The following is a 23306-nucleotide window of genomic DNA, read 5'->3' on the forward strand; positions in this document are numbered from 1 at the left end:
GTCGGCGGGCGGGCCTTCCGCGGGCGCCGCCCCGCGCCGGAGCCGCCGCCGCCCGCGCCGGAGCCGCCGCTGTCCGCGCAGCGCAGGCGGCCCGCGGCCCGCAGCATGTTCCCCCGGCCGCCTCCCCTCTCCTGCGACACCTTCGTGGCGCTGCCGCCCGCCGCGCCCGGGGGCCGCGTGGTGTTCGGGAAGAACTCGGACCGGCCTGCGGACGAGGTGCAGGAGGTCGTGCACTTCCCGGCCGCCGCGCACCCGCCCGGCGCCGCGCTGCAGGTGAGGCGCGGGGCGGGAGCGCTGCTGCGGGACCGGCGAACTCCGCTCTCAGCCCTCAGGCCGTGCTTGGCCCGCGCTCCGGCCGGCGGAGCGGGGACGGTGACTCCGCGTGTGCTCTGACCTCTTGCAGTGCACCTACATCAGCGTCGAGCAGGTGGAGAGGACCCACGCCGTGGTGCTGAGCCGCCCCTCCTGGCTCTGGGGCGCCGAGATGGGCGCCAACGAGCACGGCGTGTGCATCGGCAACGAGGCGGTCTGGGGCAAGGAAGAGGTCTGCGATGGGGAAGCTCTCCTCGGCATGGACCTCGTAAGGTGTGCACAAGCTTTTTTTTTTTTTTCCTTTTTGGTAAATGGTACCGTATTCGGAATTTACATGGAAACATGTCGTTTGAGTTATACGGGGAAACAGTACTTTCACTTTCATAAGACATCCCACGGCTAAAAGTAAGTATTTCTTGCCACAAGCACTAGATTTCTGCCAGGAGCCCATGAGAAGTATCAGGCACTAGACCAGAATTTGTCAAAGAACTTAGTAAACGTTTTTCTTTCTATAAAATTTATACTAAACTGAAACAAGACTTTTTCAAGAGCACAGAGAGACTTCAAGCACTATTGTCTGGGCCTTTTCCTAGAGTCTGTACTCCTTCCTATTCCCCCATCTTTCACAAATATTAAATTTTGGTCTCAGCTGCCTATTTCCATGTAAATAACAAGTTCATGTTCCCACACTACTGGTGCCAGCATAACTTCCATTAACCTACAGCAGTCAGGCAATTCTTTTAGTAGTTTCCCCCCAGTCCAGTACCTACAGAGGACTTGTAAGCATTTTGTAGGATCTCTCTCCCTGCTTTTCTGCATTTCCACTTGGTGTTTTTCCCCATGTCAGGTTCATAGAGGATCCACTTCAAAGAACCCCTTTACCTGGTTTGTGTTTTTCCCTTACCAGATTATACAACTGGCAGCTGCATATAGAAATATAATTCCAGGTCGATTAGAATACTCAGGTTGAATAGTTCTATGTGGAGTTCATAGTTCCAAAAATAACATTTTCCTTTTGTTTTAGGCTTGGACTTGAGAGAGCAGACACAGCTGAAAAGGCTCTTAGTGTCATAGTTGATTTACTGGAAAAATATGGACAGGGAGGAAACTGTATGGAGAGCACCATGGTATTTACATACCACAACAGTTTTCTGATAGCTGACAGAAAGGAAGCATGGGTGCTGGAGACATCAGGAAAATACTGGGCAGCAGAAAAAGTAGAAGGTATGGATGATGTTCTTTGTTCTAAACATTTCAAGTGCAATGACAACTTGGGAGTTCTCCAGTTTTCATTCACCATTTCATTAGGGCATCAAACTAACCTTGAGCTGCATACATGTGCCTGTAAACAACAGGCATTGCTTCCTGAGGCATGAGTGTGGAGTAGCTGGCAGTTTGTCAGAGGAGCTGAGTGACAGGGGCCTTTTCAGAGCCAGAGACAGTGCCACTCCTGCACTTGGGAAACAGGACACCAAGAAAGTCAGCATGAGAATGACAGCAGTATGTGTGGTCATAAGGATGGTAGCAATCTATGACAATTTCATTTGGGGACAGGATTGATGTACTGGGCCCTGAAGTGGCTGATTCTTCCAGTGGAATTAGGAGGACAAGCTTGATCTTTGGATGTCTCATAAGAAGAATGTAAAGGTGGGAATCATCAAGACAAAACCTGAAATACAATGTTGGCAATAAAAGCAAATGAGTCAGTAATGAGTGGCAGTGAAAATTCAATCAGAAAAATACATGTAGCTGGGGAGAGAGGGCCAGAAATAAACACCAGACTCACTGATTTTGTACTAAGATCTTGTAGGAAACTCTTCAGGGCTAATTTGCTTTACTAAGCAAATACCAAGACAAAATACCAAGACAAATCATTCAATGTATTAAAACAATTATTTCTGTTTCTTATGAACAGGAGGTGTACGGAATATTTCTAATCAGCTCTCTATCACAACCAAGATTGACAGAGAACACCCAGAATTGAAGGAATATGCCAAAAGCAATGGCTGGTGGGATGGGGAAAAGGAATTTGATTTTGCTGCCACATATTCTTATGTCAATACTGCCAGAATGACCACATCTGGAGGCCGATATTGTGAAGGCTATAAACTTCTAAACAAACACAAAGGTATCCTTTTGGTTTTCTTTTCAAGAGATGCAAAATATTTAGTGAGCTACATTAATTCAAATCATAAATTATTATACATCTGATGGAGGCAATTATTCATATGACTTGGTGACCCACAGCTTACTAGAACAATTTTTTGCCTTAAAGAGAAGCTCTTAACTTGGAAGTTTCTATCCATTTTTTGCTAATTTATTGAGAAGGAAAAATTAAAACAAGGATCAAATATCAAACATACAGAACTACAGTAACAACCCTAAGAGGTCACAATATGACCATATCACTAAATGCCCTCTAAGACCTGTTCTGAAACATTTTGATAGGCTACATATTATTACTGTACTGCTAAGGAGAAAAAATAGAGGCTAAAACAGATTCCCAGCAGTTTGCAGCCACAAAGAACCTTATAAACAGCTTCAGTTAGGTACCATTTATGTAAGGCAACAGCACAGCATTCAGATACATATCTTGCATTCATTTTTTGACATTAATTTTAAAATCTTTGTAGCTTCACTGAAATAGCTACTCTAAACTTGTGTAGTCTACTAAAACATACCAAGAGCAGAACAAAAAAATTTTCTGTACTCTAAGCAGTCATTAATTCAAACACTTACTTTACAGACTCCTAATGAATGAACCTATTACTTCACTTCTAACTGCATCCATCTAGCAGGTTTTTGCTGTAGCTGTATTCACATGCTCATTTGAAGTAATTAATCTGAATCAAGATTACATTGCACCCCTTTGTTTCTTATATTTATTTGGCTGAACTCTGCCAGACCAGGTTTAGCATTTAGTTAGTGCATTAGAGTGAATTACCATTGCTGTCTTGCTCTAGTGATCATGTAAATTCTGCATTCATTTTGGGAATTGCAGGTTCTGAATACTGAAAGCATTTTCATAATACCTGTATTTACTTGTATTATAACAATGCTGAGACTGTATCTGTGTTTTCATTCTAAATCCCCATTTTCAGGCATTTACCTGAGCATTTTAAATTCCCACTAGGTGTTCAGGTTATCAGGCTCATATGGTTCACTTTGCTTAGATTTATTTTAAATAGGCGCCTTAACTAAAAGCTATTTGGTTTTCAGCATCAGTAAAATCACTGGTTTCTTCATCTACCCTTCCTTACTTTTTCAGTCAGTGGTATTACAGTTATGGGATTTTTCCAGGCTGTCTACTATGTGAGGGCCATTTTTTAGAGAAATAGTATTCATATTTCAAAAAATAGGGAATGTATTCCAGGCATACAAAATAACAGAGTCTAGTGTAAAACATGCAGTACCTTTTCCCTGCTGGACAGGTTACCAAAGCTGTAGCTGACAAAATGACCATTGCTTCTTTTAATTTTTTTGATTCATCTAGCTTGCTGATTTCTTTAATTCACTGACCTTCCCAGGCAACTGTAGGAATACTTAAGTGTGTCTTCTTGCTGAAATGTAGTGCTGCATGCCTGTCTACAGGCAACCTGGGTCATGTATGAAAAAATAATATTGGAGACATGTAACTTAGCAGCAGAGTAACTATTTTAAGAGGTAACAGCAAGGTAGTTAAAAAAATTTTTGCCCAGTTATAACTCAGTAAGGGAAACACTAAAACATTAAAGTGGTAGACAATACCTTCCAATAAAAAATAAAGAGTGAATGAACTAATGGTTTTCTGCCATAAGCATACCCTCTACTGGTACACCAAATATGAAAACTATCCTGCAAGAGCTGCCTGTTAGGATATTGGATGGATTGGTGATACCATGCCAGTATCTGAGCTTCAGCATACACGATACAGCAACAGTGATATCACTGAACAGGCAGAGGTGGAAAGGGTTCTGTTCCTCCTGAGCAGGAGTTATTTTCAAAGATACTTGGCAATAAACCTCACACAGCTTGCTGATAAAGACTTTTCTACAAATAGATACACTACTGTGACTTCTGAGCATAGCATGTAATGCCACTCCAGTGCCTCCTTGAAAAGGATGAAAATAAAAAAAAAACACACACCACAAAAACCCCCCCAAAACAAGTGAGTCTCAGTGTTTAATTTTCAAAGTTTCACACAAAATCCATGCATGACTGTTATTATTTTTGTAACTTCAAAGCAACATAGTGGTATTATTAACACTATTTAAATACCAACAAGTATTATAATGATTTATCTTACTTCCACAGAGTGATCAAAGTTCAGCATTTAATCCAAGCTGCTAATTTTCATCTGAAAAGTTACTTTGTGAATGACCATTTGCTCGCCCTGTGAAATTTACCTTTCTGGGAAATACCATTTGTATTTTTTAAGGCATGTTCTTATCACATCTCTTCGAAATAAATACTTTGGAGAAAGCAATACAAGTGTGTCCCATATTAAAGTTTGCTATTAGGGTGATTTTTTTGCCCTGCTAACACAGACAAACTAAAGCTGGCATTGCTTATTAAAAGAGAAAGCAGTCAGTTGTAGGGAACATGTCATTCAGTTGGTATTCTATTAGCTCTGTGGCTAAATAATTGTATCTTGAACAGGATCTATCACTTCTGAAATAATGATGGAAATTCTTCGTGACAAAGAGAGTGGCATTAACATGGAGGGTGGATTTATGACAACTGGCAGCATGGTGTCTGTGCTGCCTCAGCAGCCTAATCTACCCTGTATTCACTTCTTTACTGGAACTCCAGATCCTGCCAGGTGATGTAACAGCAAGTAAACTGGATAAAAAATTGTAAATATCTAAATGAAAGACCATTGCAGTTTGCCCAGTTATATTTATTTTTGCTTTGGGTTGGTTTCTTTTTTCCTCCTGAAAAAGCACAATCAGAATGTAAGAGGAACATAAAACATTACGGATATTAATGGTATCTACCAACCTACTTAATGGAACACTGCTGTGACAATGACTTCAACACCATTAGATGGTTTTTTTAATACTTTCTTCTTAAAAGAAGCAACTAGAAGAATGGGAAAAAATACAGCAATTTACTGATTCAACAATTTAAAAAAAACAGTGTCAGTAAAGGATCTCTATTCTATTTTTTCTTTCTAGATCTGTATTCAAGCCTTTCATTTTTGTGCCCGGTGTTACTCAGTTATTAAAAACTACATCCCCTACATTTGGTCATGATGATCCAGTTAAGAAGCAACCACGTTTTCAGAGTAAGCCAGATCGAAGACATGAGCTCTATAAAAAACATGAAAGTGCTGCTGTAGTTATGGAAACTAACAAGGTATGTTGATTAAATTAGATTTCAATGCAAGCAGGTGCTTTATATAAGGTCCTTGCTCACATTTTGTTAATGTGATACCAGTTAATGCCCCTTGATGGATTGCAAAGAACAATGCAGTGCCCCAGAATTGTAACCAGCACTGTGCTGCGCTGGCAGGCTGAGCCCTGGGCGAGGATCTGTGCTGCTCCTTTGCAGAGCAGCCCCCCACAGACTCCCACACCTGTCAGATAATGGGAAATGCTCGAGCAGCCCCAGGCAAATACACAGCTCCTGCCTCGAGTTCTTACAGCTGTTCAGGCCCCTGGTCTCAGGTGGAAAGGGGAGCTTGCCTTTGACCATTGCTTGGTATGGACAGGAAAGGAAACAAGGTGACAAAGACAGCTGAACACAGACATGAAGCAGGGAGGTAGCTGCTTATTTTTAGCAGTAAAATCCTATTTTCAGATATGTCTGAAAGTAAGTCATATGCCCACTGAAGTTTTGGTAACTAATACCTAAAGGAGCTTTAATATTTCTTCAATCTATCAGATAAGGAAGATGAAGTGAGTGCTAGGTATTAGGAAAGATATCTAAGAAACCCTGTCATTATACTGATTTCTACCAACATAAATGGGTACCCTAGAAACTCTTAAAAGATTAAATAAGGAGAGTAGAACAGAATTTTGTTAGTGTGATTACTACACGCTCTGTATTGTTCTTAGTGAAATAAATGTTTCTTTTTGTAGGACAAAGGTAAAGAAATGCTCAAAGAGATACAGGAGTTGGAGAAACAGAAGATAAGTCAAATGGAATCAATCCTGCAAAATGGATGCCTTGATACTAAACAAGTAGTTAATCTTTTTTCACAGTGTGTAGAAGAAGAACTCAAAATATATGGCTAAGAATATTATGTGAATGTGGTAAAATTTGGATTATAATTGGGTTTTCTAACAAAGAGGCTATATAGATGAACATCCTGTTTTCAGTATATCACATAGCATGGACAGTTTTAAAGATGCAGATTCATATTCAGGACAAATGGCTTTTGAATATAAGAAAAATGCTGGAAAGGTTTCTAAGAGCCAGGCAGTGGCATTGTACATGGCACAAAGCTGTCAGCAGAGATTGATTTTGCCAACAAACAGATGCAATTAGAATGCAATAGCTTGACCAAATTAGTGAACAGCCCATCTCTGAATGAAGAACACTAATTCAGCTCTGGAGAACCCAGTTCTAGCCTACACACATGTAGCTTTTATAGTCAGGAGAATTGTAGCAGAATTTTAGACTACCTGAGTTAAAATGGCCATGCTGAAGAATTTCTAAAACGTAGAAGCTATGATGAACCCCGAAGAAAAAAAAAGTGACGCACAAACCAAGGAAGATTGATACTCAGTTGTTTGGTAAAACCCTTCTAAGATAACATTTCCTATACGAACCTTCTTTTCCTTCAATGTAAAATGAGGCTAAGAGTTCAAGGTGTATTAAAAACAAATCAAAGTTACAATAATAATATCTTGCTGTGAGTGATTGTGAAATCTTATTACATGGAATTCAGCAATGCAAACATCCTGTAAGGTCCCTGTAGATTTCACTTCCCTGTCTACTTTTCCCACCCTGATAGTGAAAAATAAACTTATTTATATACAACATGATTATTGTCAAATTAATTTTGCCATGCACTTTATAACATTATGGGGGAGTTCTAAAATGTTTCTTGAATTGTTACTTTTTAAAATTGGGCTACTAGAAAGGAAGAGGTTGGGCTACACAAGTACACACATGTACTCAGCAGGAAACTTAAAAAGTACTTTTTAATTTCTTTCTTCACTTTATATAAAGCCTTTTAAACCATGACTTTTTTTGCCAGAGTTAATAGACTATGGACTTAATTTAATCAAGCTTAATTTAATCAAGCTTTCTGCCCTGAACTCAACTCTTCCTGATCCTGTTTAAAAGCAATGATAAATATATGATACCACTTTTATTATCTGTGCCAGGGGCCAAACTAAAGAAGATTCTGATCAAAATTATCAAAATGATCAAAAAGGATAACAAGCATAATTATAAGGAAAAACAGAAAAAAAAAAAAGAACTCAAAATGCAGCACATCCAAAAACCTTCAGAGGAAATTTGAAATGGTTCACTAGACCTGCAACAGCAATGTGGGACCTGACACTGCATCCCCACAGACACAGCAAACCACAGAAAGATCATTCTTTGAGAATTTTTCACATGCAGTTTTCTCATTCTGTAAACTGTTCAATACCCCACTGGTAGAAAAAATTAAATATAAAGAATGGATAGTCAATGAAGTTGGCAGGATTAATATGAAAAATAAGAGCTTGGTAGAATTTATTCTTTCTGATCCTACAATAAGAGTAGAAATGAATTTGGGATGCTGTGTTAAGATTCACAGCAATAAACTACTGAGTTAGGAAAGGCTCGTGAATTTTCTATTTCTAGTGACCTAATGTGTACGATGGGGCAGCAGCAAGCAGGAGCGGGCAGTAAGACAAAGTACGTTTGAATTGACTGAACATTTTGTGCCTCTGTTGATGACAAAATTTTTTAGAAGTTCAGTAGCACAGTGGTTCAATACAGAAGTTCAATAGTCCAGTTTGATAACTGGAAGATAGATTTAATAAAAATTTCCTGTATTTATCTGTTTTCCTTATGTGATGTCCATATCTAACAATTATGTATATTTTCCTATTTTTGATCATGAGCTGTTCTACACTGATAGCTTCAAAGCATCAGTAAATGCCAGGTGAAAGTGTGCTGGAAACCAAGGTATGAATCAAGTTTTCAGGCAGTATAGCAAACCAAGTGAAACAGTTTTATGCTACAGTGCAAAGATTGAAGCTATACAGGAAGAACAGTAGTGAAGCTGGAGCAGGCCTTTAAGCAAACTTCTTGGCCACTTAATCATGGGGTGGCAGTGAAGAGGTTAAGCACATTGGTCCAGTCCTAATGCGGGCAGATACAGTCCAACTGTGCCTCTTTTTTATTTGTTATGTGTTGCTTCTTGCTGGTCTACAGGATACAAAGCAAAAACTATGTAATGTGTGGAGACAGTTAAAGTGGTGGCCAACAGAGTACAGGAGATTTCAGTACCTTTTTCCTTGGGATTTCGTTCTCCTAGAAGACATGCAGTGTAAAAACAGAAAATAAAGATGAGATCAGGAGAAACAAATAATCCTCCCTTCCACAACCTTATATATATATAAAAAAAAACAAATTAAGAATTAGAATGTCCCCTAGAGGGCAATCTTCTCATGGGTTTTCACTTAGGAATGTATCTTTAAAAGGTCTAGAGCTTTATGAAGGATCATTATTGAAATAAAAAAGTTCTAAAATTTCGTACTAGAAAACTAAGTATTACATCCACCCCTGTTCATTATGACAATTATTTTGAGATTAGTCCTAGAAAAAAGATCCAGTTTTTCACTGGACATTCCTCTAGACTTGTCTTCATGGAACTTAGCTTCCAAGAGATTAATCTACCTTCAAAATAAAGGAAGTCAGGGCACCAGTGACCACTTCTTTAAAGCAAAGCTGTTTCTAACTACCAGGAATCCACATAACACTATATCAACTATTGACAGAACATCAGCTTGTCAACCATTCAAAACTTGCCACTGCTCCTTGGTGGAAGCAAGTATTTTCCAGATAAAAGAGTTACTTAACTTTCTAAAACAATTCAATGTCTATTATCGGCTTCCAGAAGTACCCAGTGATTTAGAAACAAAACATTATATCCTGTATTTCATTCCTAAGTTCTTTATTTATTAATCATCACAGACTCATCAGACTAATGGGTATGATATCAGCAGTCACAATGTTGTAGCAGTAAATCTAATTTGGTGTTGGTTGATAATCAAAGGTGATCTCTGCATTAGATTTGTATCAGAGAGCCTTTTCCACACAGAAATTTTGAGCAGTTTCTTATTTAAAACAGATATGTTGTGTTCAAATCCAGGGGAAAGCAGAGCCATTACAAAAAGGGAAGCAGGACTTTTATGATGAAAATGAGAAAGACAAGAGTGCATGAACAATGACTATAAACAGAACTGTAAAACTGCCCTAAGATCAAATTCTTGAATGTTTGAAAAAATAATTTAAAAAATTGTGTTTGGTAAGTAGATGAAAATGTGACACACTTCTAGTATGGAGGTATCTTTGGGTGGACACCCATTAAGAAGTGCTCTGTCTACTTGTAAAGGATCAAGGATGGATTTAAGAAATACCAGGATTGAAACCCAAGAGCCACGTGAACAAATCTCTCAGAAAAACACATTTGCGGTAAACCTTGACACGCGCACATAACCCTCTCACACACCACATCACAGCTCAGAACTCTGAAATCAAGTAACAGATTTATTGACAAGTTGCAATATTTAGAAGCCAGACATACTTGCAATTTCTGCTCTTAAGTCACATATATCTGATTATTCCAAAATATTTGATGCAGCTGTCTTCAACATTCATAATGGAAATACACAAACATTTTCTTTTGTGGCCACAGCCTGATAAAAACATCAATTATATTGTTGATGGAAAACATTAAAATATACCAGGTTGTACGGCATACATAAGCAGAAGGATGTTATGTTTCTGTTCACACTGCAATCAGACTGACAGTAAAACGAATTATGTTTTCAATTTAAGAATCTTGTGGGGAATTATAGCAACCATAAAACAACTGCTTGTTGAATAGTAGCTTATGCTGCTAAAATCACTTTTATTTCTTAATACAAAATAGATGCAAAAGTAGCTGTAATAGAAATCTGTGTAGTTTAAAAAAAAGGGAAAAAAGAAGGGAAAGACTTTTTTAAAAAAAGGATGAAAAGAATTATTCATATGCTTGAGCAAATAATTTTTAATACCCAGATTCCTTTCCCTCACTACATAAAATTTTTATATAGATATTTCAATGCTGTTCTTGCAGTTTTAAAATGACAGCATAAAAGCTATAGATACAATACTCTGTCTGTAGCCTTTTCAAAATATTGCAGAAGACACACAGGTCCTCAGATTCTGCCCTTAGTGCACAGGAATCTGAGTGACACTAAAGTAACTAGCAGGAGGATACCTGAGGTTTATTAGAAACCTGTGTTAGGCAATCAACTAAACTTTAGGGTATTTAGCTACTCTAAACCCTAATCTGGATGTTCATTTAGGATTCTTTATATATTAGATTTAAAAGTCATTAATATAATTCTAAAAGTTTTATGATTTGAAAAAGAATTTTGTCTTGACTTGCACATGTACCCATGGCTTCCATAAAATCTTTACTTGAGGCTGGCACTTCTATTTTAAACTGTAATGGCTAATTTCAGAATATAAATATCTGCTCTTGATAAAGCTGTCACTACCACCATAAGGCAGTTTCAGAACAAATTGTTTATTCCACTATATAATTTCCTATTTTGGGAGAATGCTAAATATTTCTATGGTTTTAAGATTTGGTAGATTTGTACAAAACCATTACTTATTCCACTCAGTACTTGCCCAGCTCCAATTCCCTCATATTGCAAACACTGTCACAGCAATTCTATCATTTTAATTGGAGTATTTTATCTTTAAGGGAGAAAAAACCCACCTGATCTCAGGTGTAAGCAGCTAATAAAAGTTCCTGGTATCAGACAAGAGCAGAGTAGTAAAAGCTGAGGTATGACAGAAGAAATCCTACTTCTGTGAAGTCAGGGGGAAGCCTGACTGTCAACGGGCATCAATACTTCATCACACTAATATGGAGAACATCCAGCAACATGAAAAATACCTTTCATGGGGGTTTTTTTCCTCATTGTGGCATCAGTAAAATCAGTTAAAACTGCAGTTATAATGCCTCTAAAATACAACAGTGACACCTACCATTTTGTAAAATTTGTTTTGCTCAAAATGGAAAAAAATGTTCTAAATCCAGAGCATCTGGTTTTGTTTAGTAGTATTCTGCTTTGGAATGCTGGCTAAATATAATTTTCTACCATTTTCTTCAGAATAGACACGAGTAGAACCAAATCTCTTGATTTTACAAGGGAGAATAACACAGTATCAGAGCTCTGAGAAAGAAATACTTCCAAATTCAGTGGTGAAGGCAGAAGAGGTGGTCAGACTCACCCCAACTACCTGTCCTGTGCCTGCGTGCCCAGCTCAGCGGCTCTTGGGAATGAAGCGGTAATACAGGTACTCGTCGCGGAACTCAAACTCGTTGGTGATGTGCTGCACGACGCCTCCCTTCAGCAGCCTGTCCCCATACACCACAGCTTCTCCGCGGTCAGAGGCAAGGCCGACTTGCATGAGCCAGTTCACCAGGTCACAGCCAAAGAAGATGCCAGTGGAGATCTTTGCACCACACCTGTATGTCAAAGGAATGATTCACCCACATGTTCTGTAAATCTGGTATCACCACTGCACGATGGGGAAAGGCAAGGAAAAATAGCAGGAAACAAGGAAAGACATCGTGATAGTTAAGAGAGTGTTAGAAAAGAATTTGCAAGTTTTGTATATTTGGGACATGCCAGTGTTCACTACCTTTTCCTATAGACATTTCAATGAGAAGCAATATTGACATACAAAGTTGGTTTAGGCTTCTAAATAAAATTCAAATTGCAAATAAAATTCAGCGGACATCAGTAGCGTTTTCCCTCACACAAATGTAATGACACAATGTAATTCTATTTCTTGGATACTTACTTCCCATGTACTTCTTATCATGACCCTTTCTGCAACAAAATATCTGATCTGAGAGCAACCTGACCCCATCAACAGGGATTCTGTTTGAATTTTAATTATTTTTATAATTTCTGAATGCTTTCAAACAGACACTAACTGCTTACACATATTGTAAACAAAGCCCATTTATAACTTGCATATCCTGTATAAACATTGATCACACATGCAGTACTAAGAATAAACAAAACCTTTAAAACAAGTATATTTTTTTAACATATTTATGAGGAAATGATACTATCATCTGCCTAGTGTCAGCAGACATACCGTGCAAAAATTTACCTGCAGCAATGAACATTTCTGGTTATCTAAAATCTATTATGTGGATCCTAAGTACAGGTTTCTAAAGGTAATTAAGAGCTAAAATACAGCATTTTTGTCCCTATTTTTTTTAAGTTAAAAGTAGCAGTAACACAGAGCAAGAGTTAACATCTATTAGCAGATGTAAAAATGAAAAAATTAAAATCCATGGTTACAACGTTTCAGTTACAGCACCTTTTAATCAAAGAGGATAGGATCAAGTTAGATGAATATTTAAATTGACAAGATAAAATTATAAGATAAATGCATTGTTTTAATTCATTAGGAGAAATAAGACGTAAACCAAGCTCTGCATAAGCATAGTATTGCAACAATAAGGCAACAAATGTCATCATTTCATGTATTCTCAGGTGGATATGCTTAATAAACCACAAAGTACAACTAAATGAACAGCCCTAAGCCCAAGAAACCACAATAGCAGCAGAGGCACAGGACAAACAGCTGTAAAACCTGTTCTACTTCACAACTGACATTTTCTGATACATCTTTCTTATGGAACATTACGGACTTCTGAACAGACTGAACAAAATCTTTATGCTGTCTAAAACAGTTTTGCAATATGGTTTTGGACTACCTGACCATTAAAAGACAACCCCACCCTGCCAAGCTAGTCCTACTTAAAAGCTTACATTACAAGAATAGTCAAAGTGTCCTGTTAGAATAATTCATGTCTCCATTTCACATACTTAAATAAAGGCAGAAAGTTTTCTTGTCTCTGCTGCTTCTGTAAGCTTTTTTCTTCTCATCTACCTACATATATCTGAAGGCATAATCTTTGATTTAGGTAACACAATTTGCCTCCGAAATCTTTACTGGTCTCATTAAGTGAAGTTTAGGCCGCATTAGAAGTATAAGTAAAGAAATTATATAAATTTGGAAGCTGTTGAAGTCCTAAACCCACTACAATCTCACACATTGAGCAGCCTCTGAGGACCCACTAAAATCAGTTGCAACAGTTTTGCCTCCTGTAAAAGCTACATATCAGTAAACATTTATTTACAAATACAGACAGTGTCTTACTCTACAAACAAAACAAACAAAGGGTCTCCATACAATTCTACAGGTGTTATCATATACATTTTTTAAGAAAGATTTTGTGCTCTGAGCTCTAGTTAAATGAAAAACCTGGAGAAACCCCTTAATGATATAAAACCTTTAATAATTTATTTAAAACCTAGGTGGGATAATTTGATAACTTGTGCCTCAATGTTTCAATATGAGGCTAGAAACATTTCTATTACAGTTAAATTTTTAATCCTTATCTTAAGTTTTGAATGAATATACACAACAGGAATGACCTACAAAATTAACTGCATTTCATTGTTTTCAAAAGATGAGCTATGTGCTTTGTGACAGTTTGTATGTGCAGGGAAGAACCTTACCTTCTACCTTTGACAATACTTTTGACACAGTGATCTCTATGATAACGAACAAACTGTTGACAGGTCATCCTGATTTCCTCAGGTACAGTGGCATCTGTATGCCCTGCTGCTTCTCTTCCACCCCAGAAAATCTCAAGTCTACAAAACACACACACACAAAAAAAAAAAAAAAAAAAGAAAAAGAAAAAGAAAAAATCAATATAGCAAATCAAGCAGGAGTATTTTTTTTTGAAACTGCAAATAATAGGATGGACCTCCCAGGAAGCTTATCAGAACTTCTTTTTGTGTCTAATACTTTACATATAATCTTCCTAATATATTTGTATGGCTTTTGAACACAGAGGTGTTATTCTAGACTTGGGCAGAAGGAAAGTCAGAGAGTAGCTGGGAGCCAGCTGTTGCTGCTGGATTCACAGGGCAGCCAGTTAGCTCTACGGTAAAGGCAGCTTTGTGCAACTCACTCCTCCCACTGTGGAAGGAAACAGCCACACAAAGTACTGGCATGGGGTTATGAACACAGCACTTTTAAAATAGTAGTGATACATTATGATTCAGCATCCAGACCTAAGTTTTATTTTATCAGCTGAAATAATTTCTGATGATCCTTCATTTGGCAAAATTTCACCTCTAGGGAGCCTGCAGGACTTATGTCTTTGAAAGTGTCATTAGCAGAACAACCTCACACTCAGTGAACTGCAATTACCTCTCTACAAGTGGGAGAGAAAAGAAGTTTGGAAGATTAACTAAACAGGAAACCAAATACTATAGCACTAAAAACACCCTTCAAAAACAATTATTAGTATTATTAGGTTTATATGTGTAAATGCAAAGATTCTATTTACCTTCGCTTGAATGGCAGAATGATTAAATGCTTATCTAAGCCAAAAATACCAAAGCAAATGAAGCCCTGGAGAGAAAAAAAAATACAGAAAAAGCAACATGAAGCAAAAGCTTTGGCTTTTATAGAACAGAAATTAAAAATTCAGTGCCAAATACATTTCATGTATACATGGAAATTATCCCTCTCCTCTAAATATCATTCAATATGCATTTTGTTTCTGCTTTGATTTTTCATTTGGACCTTAAAAAGACATATCAATACCTAACAGTCCATCATATAAAACCTTTCAAGAAATAGTTCAGTAAAAATAATGCTGTGACATGCAACTTTGGGATAACTGGCAACCTTACATAGCCAGGTATTTTGCTATATGTAAATCTGTATTTCTTAATGCCAAGGAAAGAACAGACTTTACTGTAACTTGAGTGCTAGAATGCTTTCTACTTAATTAATTTTTCTGTGCAGCTTTTATATAAAACTATCATTACTTGATACTGCAGTGCTTCCTGTAGGCACATGTGCCACGGATGTGTAAAATGTTCCTCTAGTGTGTGTATTAACACTGCCTGGCTTTCACCTTCATGGCTGACAAAGCTGCCTTGTGTCAGGTGCACTGAAACAGGCAGGTGCAGCCAGAACCAGCATCCATCTTCAGCTCTTCACTATGGTGCTGTCACTGAAACCAGAGATAGTAACTTAAACCTTACAGAGAAAGCATCCATGGAGCTGCCTTGCTACTGATGTAACTCCACAGAAAGAGACACCAGTGAAGCTTTGGTACAAATAAGGCTAAATTCCTAATCAGTTTCCATGAGCATTTGGCATTAAGTTGTCTTTTGCACTTTTGAAAGTGTTCATGGTCCTAGAAGATGTGCATTAGCTGCTGTGACACCCACTAACATGGTCATTTTCAGAACAGACACTGGTAAGTACCTGACCAAAATTAAACACAGCACAGAAGAACTGCAATTCCACATACAACCTTCCAGGCTCTTGGTTGAACAGCCACCACAAGCAACTGGAGAGATTCTGCAAAGAAAACAGAAAAAACAACAAAACCCACAAACATAACCTGACTGTTAAAAATCAAAACCTTTCTACTCCTCACATGCTAATAATTCTTGCACCCATGTTCATGGTCTCTATTTAAAAAATTATTCAGATAAAGACAAGTAAGAGGAATAAACACCTTAAAACATCATCTCAGTTAGGCTTAATAGCTTGGTAGGAGGGGGAACCTTGGCTCTTTTAAACATAATAATGCAAAACATAGCAGTGTAAGAGCTCTTTATATGTTTATGTAAGTAACTTGCCTCAAGCATACTTAGGTTTTCAACATAACACAGACAATATGAGCCCAGACAGATTTGCAGTGTTTGTTTTAAGGCTGCTAGGCTGAGGCCAGTGCTTTCTACATATTTCTTTGCAGAGTTAGGATTATGTTAAGGTGAAGCACATACCACTTCAGCTATTTGAGATGCCTGATAGAAGGAGGAAACCTCCAAAGTTAACCCATTTGGGTGTAAAGGCTAATTCTTTAAAGTGACTGATCTTACTTCATAGTATCTACATAATCATTCAGAAACAGCTAAAATATAGGCTAACAGTTGGGGTACTTGTTAAATATAAAAGATGTAAAAAAAATACTAGCATAGAATACTTGATACAGGAAATTTGAGAGGGAAATATTTCATTTTGTAATTTAACAGAACCTGAAAAGCAACAGCAGTAGCTATTAACCCACATTGTTGTGCCATACTCTCCTGCTTTGTAGTATTACATATTTGTGCCACAGTATTTTCATTTCAAATAAAAATGCTTCTCCTAACTAACATCCACTAGAAACTCAACTGAGTATTACATTCAGAGAGCAGTTTCTTGCCTTTGTCACAGTTAAAAATTAAAATTATATCCCAATGCATTACATTCTGGTATTTCACACTTTGTGGTATTTGTACATAGGAGCAACAACCAACACATCTTGGAGTCAGTAATGATGAATTAACACTACCTTAGTAACTTGTTTGTTGCTCCAAACACCACTAAAACCAATAAAATTGAGTTGTATTTTCCCATTTAAAATAATCTTAAGATTATTCTTATCACCTCAGAGAAATTCAAACACCAATATAAGCCTGATCAGATAGAACAATTTTTGTAGTCTCCTTCAGAAGCAGAATTCAGTTTATATTATTAACTGATAATTGTCAAGAGAAGAAGACCAACTCTTGAGAAAACTGAGAAGAGGGGCAGTAGTGATGAATGATATAGTTCTGTAACTTCATTTTTTTCCCTTTAGGGTTCTCTGGTATCTTGTTCACTATCATCAATCTTAACTTGTGTTTAACTTATGATGTGGCACAGAAAAATTAATTTTATGACATCCCTCTTCCAAGTAAGAAACCAAAATATAGCCTCTGTTTTATTTAATGAATTGTTACTGAAGCAACTGGAAGATTTTTACTGGATTGTCTACATAGCTTTCCTAAAAATCATTCTACCTCAATGAGTTAACATGAGGAGAAAAAATATTTACAGCAAATAGGCCAACAATAAGAAGCAAGCACAGCAGCACATGTCTGGCCAGCTGTTTGTCTCCAGTCTGTAGAATCTGTTCTTCCTGAGCCAACACACATGTTTGAGCACTGCAGTGACTCATACATTGATCCACTGAAAAACAAATCAAAAATTTTTCATTAGGCTTCTATCCTGAGAACTCCATGAACAAACTTGCTAATGTAACTTGCTGAGTCAAATTAGCTTGTTAAGTATCTTTACTGAAGTGACACGCAAAAAATTTAATATAGGCTGTGACAAGAACCTGCTCAGACATCTACTCTCAAATGAAACAGTTGAAGTTTACATGTGCTCGTAAAATGAAAAAGGTTTTTCCAACAGAATTTTTCTTTCAAAGATTTAATTCAAACTAAATGTGTGGTTAACATTGAGAAAGCACTATTAGAATTAATTAAAATAATGAAAAAAATATTTCTCTGAACAGTTTTTAAATTTTAATTTATTTCTGAAAAAAAATCAAATATACTGTCAGCTCTAATGTTTTTACTCTGCATCTCAGTGTTGTTTATCTCTACATCCGACAGACAACCCTATTTATTTCAGGCCTGTAACTGTATTTTTAACACGATCATAATTGTACCAATGAAAAGAGTCAAACACAGAGAGAATGGATGCTTTCTTCCAGCTACAGAGTTCTAAGAAGTTCTGAGTATCTTCCTCTAGATGGCAGTGAAAAACTTCCTGCCAAGGCCATACGTAAGAATTTGTACCAGATGACTCGAAGCAGTTCAGTGAGATAGTAGAAGAATTAGTAATTATTGCAGCCAAAGTTACACAAGTATATGCATTACAATTTGCTTTTACTGATTTATAGTTTTGAAGTGTTCACTCAGGAGGCTGAAATAATTTCCACTCAATCATAAGGTATTTTCTACCTTATCTTTTAGGATAAGAAAATTAGATTTGCCTTCCTCTATTCTTGAAGACATTCTTACGGTGCTTGCCTGAACTACTAAATCGATAAAATAGTTGGCAATTGGTAGAAAAAGAGCATTTTGTGAGACATAACTGAAGTACGCTTCATTGCGAAATATTTAGATTTACTGAAATTTATGTTACATGCAAACAAAGCATAAGGGTATGATCATCCTGTTAAGAATGCATGAAAACAAGAAAAAACCCAGAAAAGAGTCAAGTTGTACTGGCAGCTAGCTTTGATTACTGACAGTGATGCACAGTGAGAATGCACTGGGCATGAAGTTTTCAGACAGGTGTTGAACAATCAGTTCAATCCATCTTTTTCTATTTTAGTGACTCCTAAGGCCATCTTAGTCAATTTTCTCCATCTCTCTTCTCTAGACATAAATAGTAAACAGCAGCATGGAAATTTAATCTAATTTGCAATACACACTTGCTCCTCTAGATCTTATTTAGTGTTCAAAACCTGTGCCTGATTACAACAAAGGCTTTTTTAAAAGATGCAAGATGTGAAATGAGGATCTGAAAAAAGTAGTTTATTTTAAAAGCTTGGTGCAAAGTAGGGGTTTACATTCAACTTCCCAGCATCCAGACAAGACAACAATGGAGAGGTAAAGTCTGAATGCTCAGAACACACTAAAATAGCTTTATGTTTAAAAAGTGACATCCAAAACAACAGCTCCAACAGTTTCTTTGTGAGAATAACACACAGATGTTGGGGAAGAGGCTGTAATGTTGAAACAAGGAGATACTACTGCTTTACCTGTCTCAATTGGAGGAACCTTGCTTTCAACAGCATTTGACACTGCTTTGCTGTCTTTAGCGCAGGATAATTCACCATTTGTTGTTTGACAAGAACAGCAACCTATTAAATATATACAGTAATAGGACAGTTAGCTTCTTTCACTACCATAATTTATTTTCCAAGTGTAACAATATATTCTATGCAGCTTTAACTATTATGTTCAAAAATAACTCAAAAGGAGAAGACAGACAATTTTTCCAGTTTGTTGAGAGGGTAAATGGGTCACAATACTAATAGGTCACTAATACTAATAGTTTAACATAACACTACCACCATTGAAGCAACAGAATTGCTTTTAGTCATAGGCAAAAATCCAGGAAGTGGTTATATTGCTTTTAGTTATAGGCAAAAAAAAAACAGATCAAAAAGGCTACATACAAAAAAGGATTGGAAACACACTGAGTGTTTCTGTGGGCATTTAATTCATTCTCTGAGAGACAATTTAGTGGGTAAACAATCTAAGATGCCTAGTGGGCTGCATTTATCACATCCTTATCAAGGCATCACTACTTACATAAAAATCATACACAGGCTTTTCTTCTTGTCCACTTACACAACTCTTACCACAGTAACAATCAATTTTTATTAGAAACACAAACCTTAATACTTGGGCAGTTATATCTAGATTTTCTTCTATTCTAATCTAACACCTGAAGATGTAAACTCTCCTTCCCAGGTCAGAATTACATTTGAAATATTAGTTTATAGCACTCTAAACCAGTTATTCTTTATAAAAATAGACTTTGTATACCTCTTTCTGCAGATGTCTGTGCAGAAGATCTTGGAGAAGATTGTGCAGAAGATTCTGGAGAAGACTGTGCAGAAGATTCTGGAGAAGACTGTGCAGAAGATTCTGGAGAAGACTGAGTCATAGTGGCTGAAATATGATTCTGCCTACTCCCTTCCACTTCAACCTCCTCCACTGAGCTACGTGGTGAGTATGGGTTCAACACCCCATAGCTGGATCCTTGCCTACTTCTGTTCATGCACATCAGTGAGATACCTGACATCAATATACTGATCAACAGTATCACTGCTGTGGTAATTATCTGTTAAGAAAGCAAAGAAAGTGCACTTCAATATAGGAAATTAATTGCATATGTCTTTCTAACTTCTGTACTTTTCTAAATACACTTACAAATGTGTCTGAACAAGACTGTTTCCTGTATTTACTGTTCTTGCACCTCATGGCACTGAAAGAGACTAATTTTCCTTGCCTGAGTAACTCAGGCTTTTTGTTTGTTTTTTTTTAAAGTGTGGAGCCCCATTTCCCATGCAACCCAAGAATATCCCCTCACTGTCCTCCCCCTTCCTCTCAGGGTCACCAGTGTTCTGGGTTAAGTTCTGCACAGGTGTCTTTTAATTCCAAAGAGGAATGTGCTCTAATTTACATTCTTTAGCCAACGGGGAGCACCCTATTAATTAACCTTTCCTTCTAATCATCTGCACTGATAACCAGAATCAACTCTGAGGCTATTTAGTAACTGTTAAAGTGCCACATGAACAATCCTGAGTGACTCATGGACTTTCTGTCCATAAGAAAGAGAGGGAGAAAGCATGACAAATACCTATGCTAGTACACTTCAAATCCTCTGATAAGAGGAACTATTTGCTGGTAAAAATTGTAGTTCAGGGTCTTTTAACCTATGATTATGCTGAGAAGCCTGCCATAGTGAAAGCAGTTACTGTTACACAGGTGATGCATATCCTATCTATTACAGACCAACAGCCAGTAATTAGATATTGGATAATAACAACTTTAGATAACTATCCTGCTAGAATACAAATTAGTCACCAGGAAAAGAGCTCTGTAATTCACTACCACTCCTAAGTTTTTTCTTTAAAAAGTCTACTCCCTTTTTTCCTTAGTCATAGCTGCCTAAACATGAAGGTCTTTTTCCAAACATAAGCATTCTACAATGATACTTTTATTACAGTAGCCTGTACTTTGACTGAAAGCTACTTGCACACGTAGCATGGCAGAAATCTGAAGTGATGAGGACAGAACATGTTCATACCTGATGCTTTCCATAGAAAAAGGCAGAGTCAATACTAGTGTTGTTACATTCACCAACAATTAGTAAGATTCCTACCAGAACTGTTGGGATTCTGAAAGAACAAAATAGGAAGTACATAACATATTTATCATGCTCCCACTAATTCAGCAGGGATGCATTTGAATTAACTTACCCCCATCCAGCTATGATGATAAACCCAATGGGAATCTTTACTGTTTCCCTCTTCTTCAATAGAAACAAAGAAAAAGATAGAAAACCTAAAAAAACAAACAAAACCAAAAGAAATGCCTTGTTTATTATTAAAAAGGGAACTGGTAAGTACAGAGCCTAGAAACTCTATGATGTGACCTACTCAATAGCTTAAAATATTATTCTCAGTCCTTTAAATATTCCAAAATCATTTGTCTGATTGTATTCTGAGAAAGTAAATCAGAAATACCCACTGCCTAAAAAATCATGTTAATAGTGAAACATTGAAAAAATTCCAGGACATTTTATATTCAATAGTCACTTCTAAATGCTAAGAAAGGTTCACAAGAGCAAAAAAGATGTCATAAGAACGTTTAACATACAAGTAACTAATTTCTTTAGGTATTAACAAGCAGTTTTCTATCCAACACCCTTTAGCAATCAACAAATAGTGTTGGATTCACTTGTAACATTTCTGTAAAAACTGACCAGTCCTTTGTAAAGTCAATGATAAATTTAACTAAAAAGTTTTGCATATTTTTACATATAGAACTCTTTCGGGAGCACCTTCTGGAACTGCCTAGCCTAATCACACCTCAGCAATATTCTCATGTGGAAGCAAAGCTAGTATTTATGTTAGGCCCCACCAATCATGAGCTATGTACTTTAGCTAAACAAATATAACTCACTCCAGAAAAACACCACAGGAATTAAACCTGTAGATTCCGGACAAAAATATCTTTGAATATCTAAAGTCTTTTTTCTTTTAATCCCATATGTAAGGTTCTCCAAGCTTCTTGAAGCATCTTTCAATTCTTTCAAGTTCAATTCCAGCATTAATCTTATGCACACATATTGTTTTTAGAAACTACAATTTCCAGGGGAAAGAGGTGTTAAAGCTACTTGGGTATTTCCCTTCATTCTGTATTTTCTATTTTTTTTGTTGCATCAGTTTTTAAATCTACTTAATGCTAAGTAATTAAAATCTTAAACTCTGCATTAATTAAAAATCATCATTAAGACTTTGACTAGCTGAAGGGCAGCTCCCCATATTCACTCTATTTGTAGTTGCTTCTGCCTTGAGAGCAGGCTCTTGTCTCTTGTCACACACCAGCCAGGCCACTGTATCCAGCAAAGGCAAGCCACACCTGCCCAGGCAGAGGCTTCCAGCAGCAGCAGCAGTGCCTGACACTAAACCTCAGCACAACTTCCAGGTATCCCCATCTGTAGAACTACAAACAAGTGAAAGGAACAAGTACTCCAAAGAATATAATTAATGTTATTTCAGGACATTAATCCTTCATTACAGTACCTGGGCTCTGCCTAGAGAAGTCATACCTGTCCATAGGTAGGTGCTATAAAGTGAGCTGTAGAGGAATATAAATACGAGGATCTGGATGGTGATGTCTTTCTCTTTAACAGTGAAATTCCATGCCACCATTCCAATGCAAGCAATAAACTGGAAAGAAAAGTAAGATACCATCATTTAAACTGGGAAAGCAGAATGACAAAAAAAACTGAACAGAGAGTTATATACCTGCAGTATGCTTTAAACTCCATCCCCAGATGCACTGGAGGGTGATTTTATGAACTGGATACTTCATTTAGCAGTAAAGTACTGCCATAGTAAATTCAGTATTACAGTTGTGTCACTATGCTACCTTATTTTCAGGAGAGGTTTTTTGACAGCAAGTACATAGCTCATATAAACTAGGAGTAAGGCAAATCAGGTAAAGCCCCCAACTTTATATATATCTTACAGTAAGTAAATGGTGATGGTTTTGGCAAATACAAACCTTTTACCTGAAATTATCTGCACAGGAAACTGAGGTTAACAGGTATTTGTTCAGCCAAGAATTACACCAGTTGTCACCCAGTGATATTCCATATAT

At 37.2% G+C, this 23306-nt stretch overlaps 2 protein-coding genes across 5 annotated transcripts in view; one reads left to right on the plus strand and one right to left on the minus strand.

Annotated features, from left to right (window-relative positions):
• Positions 1-10: 10 nt before the first annotated feature.
• SCRN3 (secernin 3) lies at positions 11-7278 on the plus strand. The gene is made up of 7 exons (XM_021552439.3): positions 11-273; positions 404-585; positions 1337-1536; positions 2228-2440; positions 4951-5113; positions 5469-5649; positions 6375-7278. The coding sequence occupies exons 1-7, from the start codon at positions 106-108 to the stop codon at positions 6528-6530; spliced, it is 1263 nt and encodes a 420-aa protein (XP_021408114.2). The 5' UTR covers positions 11-105; the 3' UTR covers positions 6531-7278.
• Positions 7279-9988: 2710 nt separating this feature from the next.
• GPR155 (G protein-coupled receptor 155) overlaps positions 9989-23306 on the minus strand; it is a 41739-nt gene continuing 28421 nt past the window's right edge. For all 4 annotated transcript variants that reach the window (XM_085585084.1, XM_085585083.1, XM_077785057.2 and 1 more), the window contains 10 exons: positions 22753-22873; positions 21398-21482; positions 21226-21316; positions 19959-20256; positions 19166-19267; positions 17444-17577; positions 15841-15936; positions 14909-14973; positions 14067-14204; positions 9989-11989 (listed from right to left, as the gene is read on the minus strand). In XM_085585084.1, the coding sequence (XP_085441210.1) occupies positions 11785-11989; positions 14067-14204; positions 14909-14973; positions 15841-15936; positions 17444-17577; positions 19166-19267; positions 19959-20256; positions 21226-21316; positions 21398-21482; positions 22753-22873 (1335 nt within the window). In that variant the 3' untranslated portion in view covers positions 9989-11784. The remainder of the gene's footprint in view (positions 11990-14066; positions 14205-14908; positions 14974-15840; positions 15937-17443; positions 17578-19165; positions 19268-19958; positions 20257-21225; positions 21317-21397; positions 21483-22752; positions 22874-23306) is intronic.

This window comes from Lonchura striata, chromosome 7, assembly GCF_050655825.1.
Source record: "Lonchura striata isolate lonStrDom1 chromosome 7, ASM5065582v1, whole genome shotgun sequence".
Taxonomy (NCBI): domain Eukaryota; kingdom Metazoa; phylum Chordata; class Aves; order Passeriformes; family Estrildidae; genus Lonchura; species Lonchura striata.

What these genes read in the sequence shown, in the direction of transcription:
- SCRN3 (XM_021552439.3), top strand. Translation starts at nt 106, where the DNA reads ATGTTCCCCCGGCCGCCTCCCCTCTCCTGCGACACCTTCGTGGCGCTG. An exon ending in CTCGGCATGGACCTCGTAAG is followed by an intron (nt 586 to 1,336) that starts GTGTGCACAAGC and finishes CTTTTGTTTTAG; the next exon opens with GCTTGGACTTGAGAGAGCAG. An exon ending in TAGTTATGGAAACTAACAAG is followed by an intron (nt 5,650 to 6,374) that starts GTATGTTGATTA and finishes TTCTTTTTGTAG; the next exon opens with GACAAAGGTAAAGAAATGCT.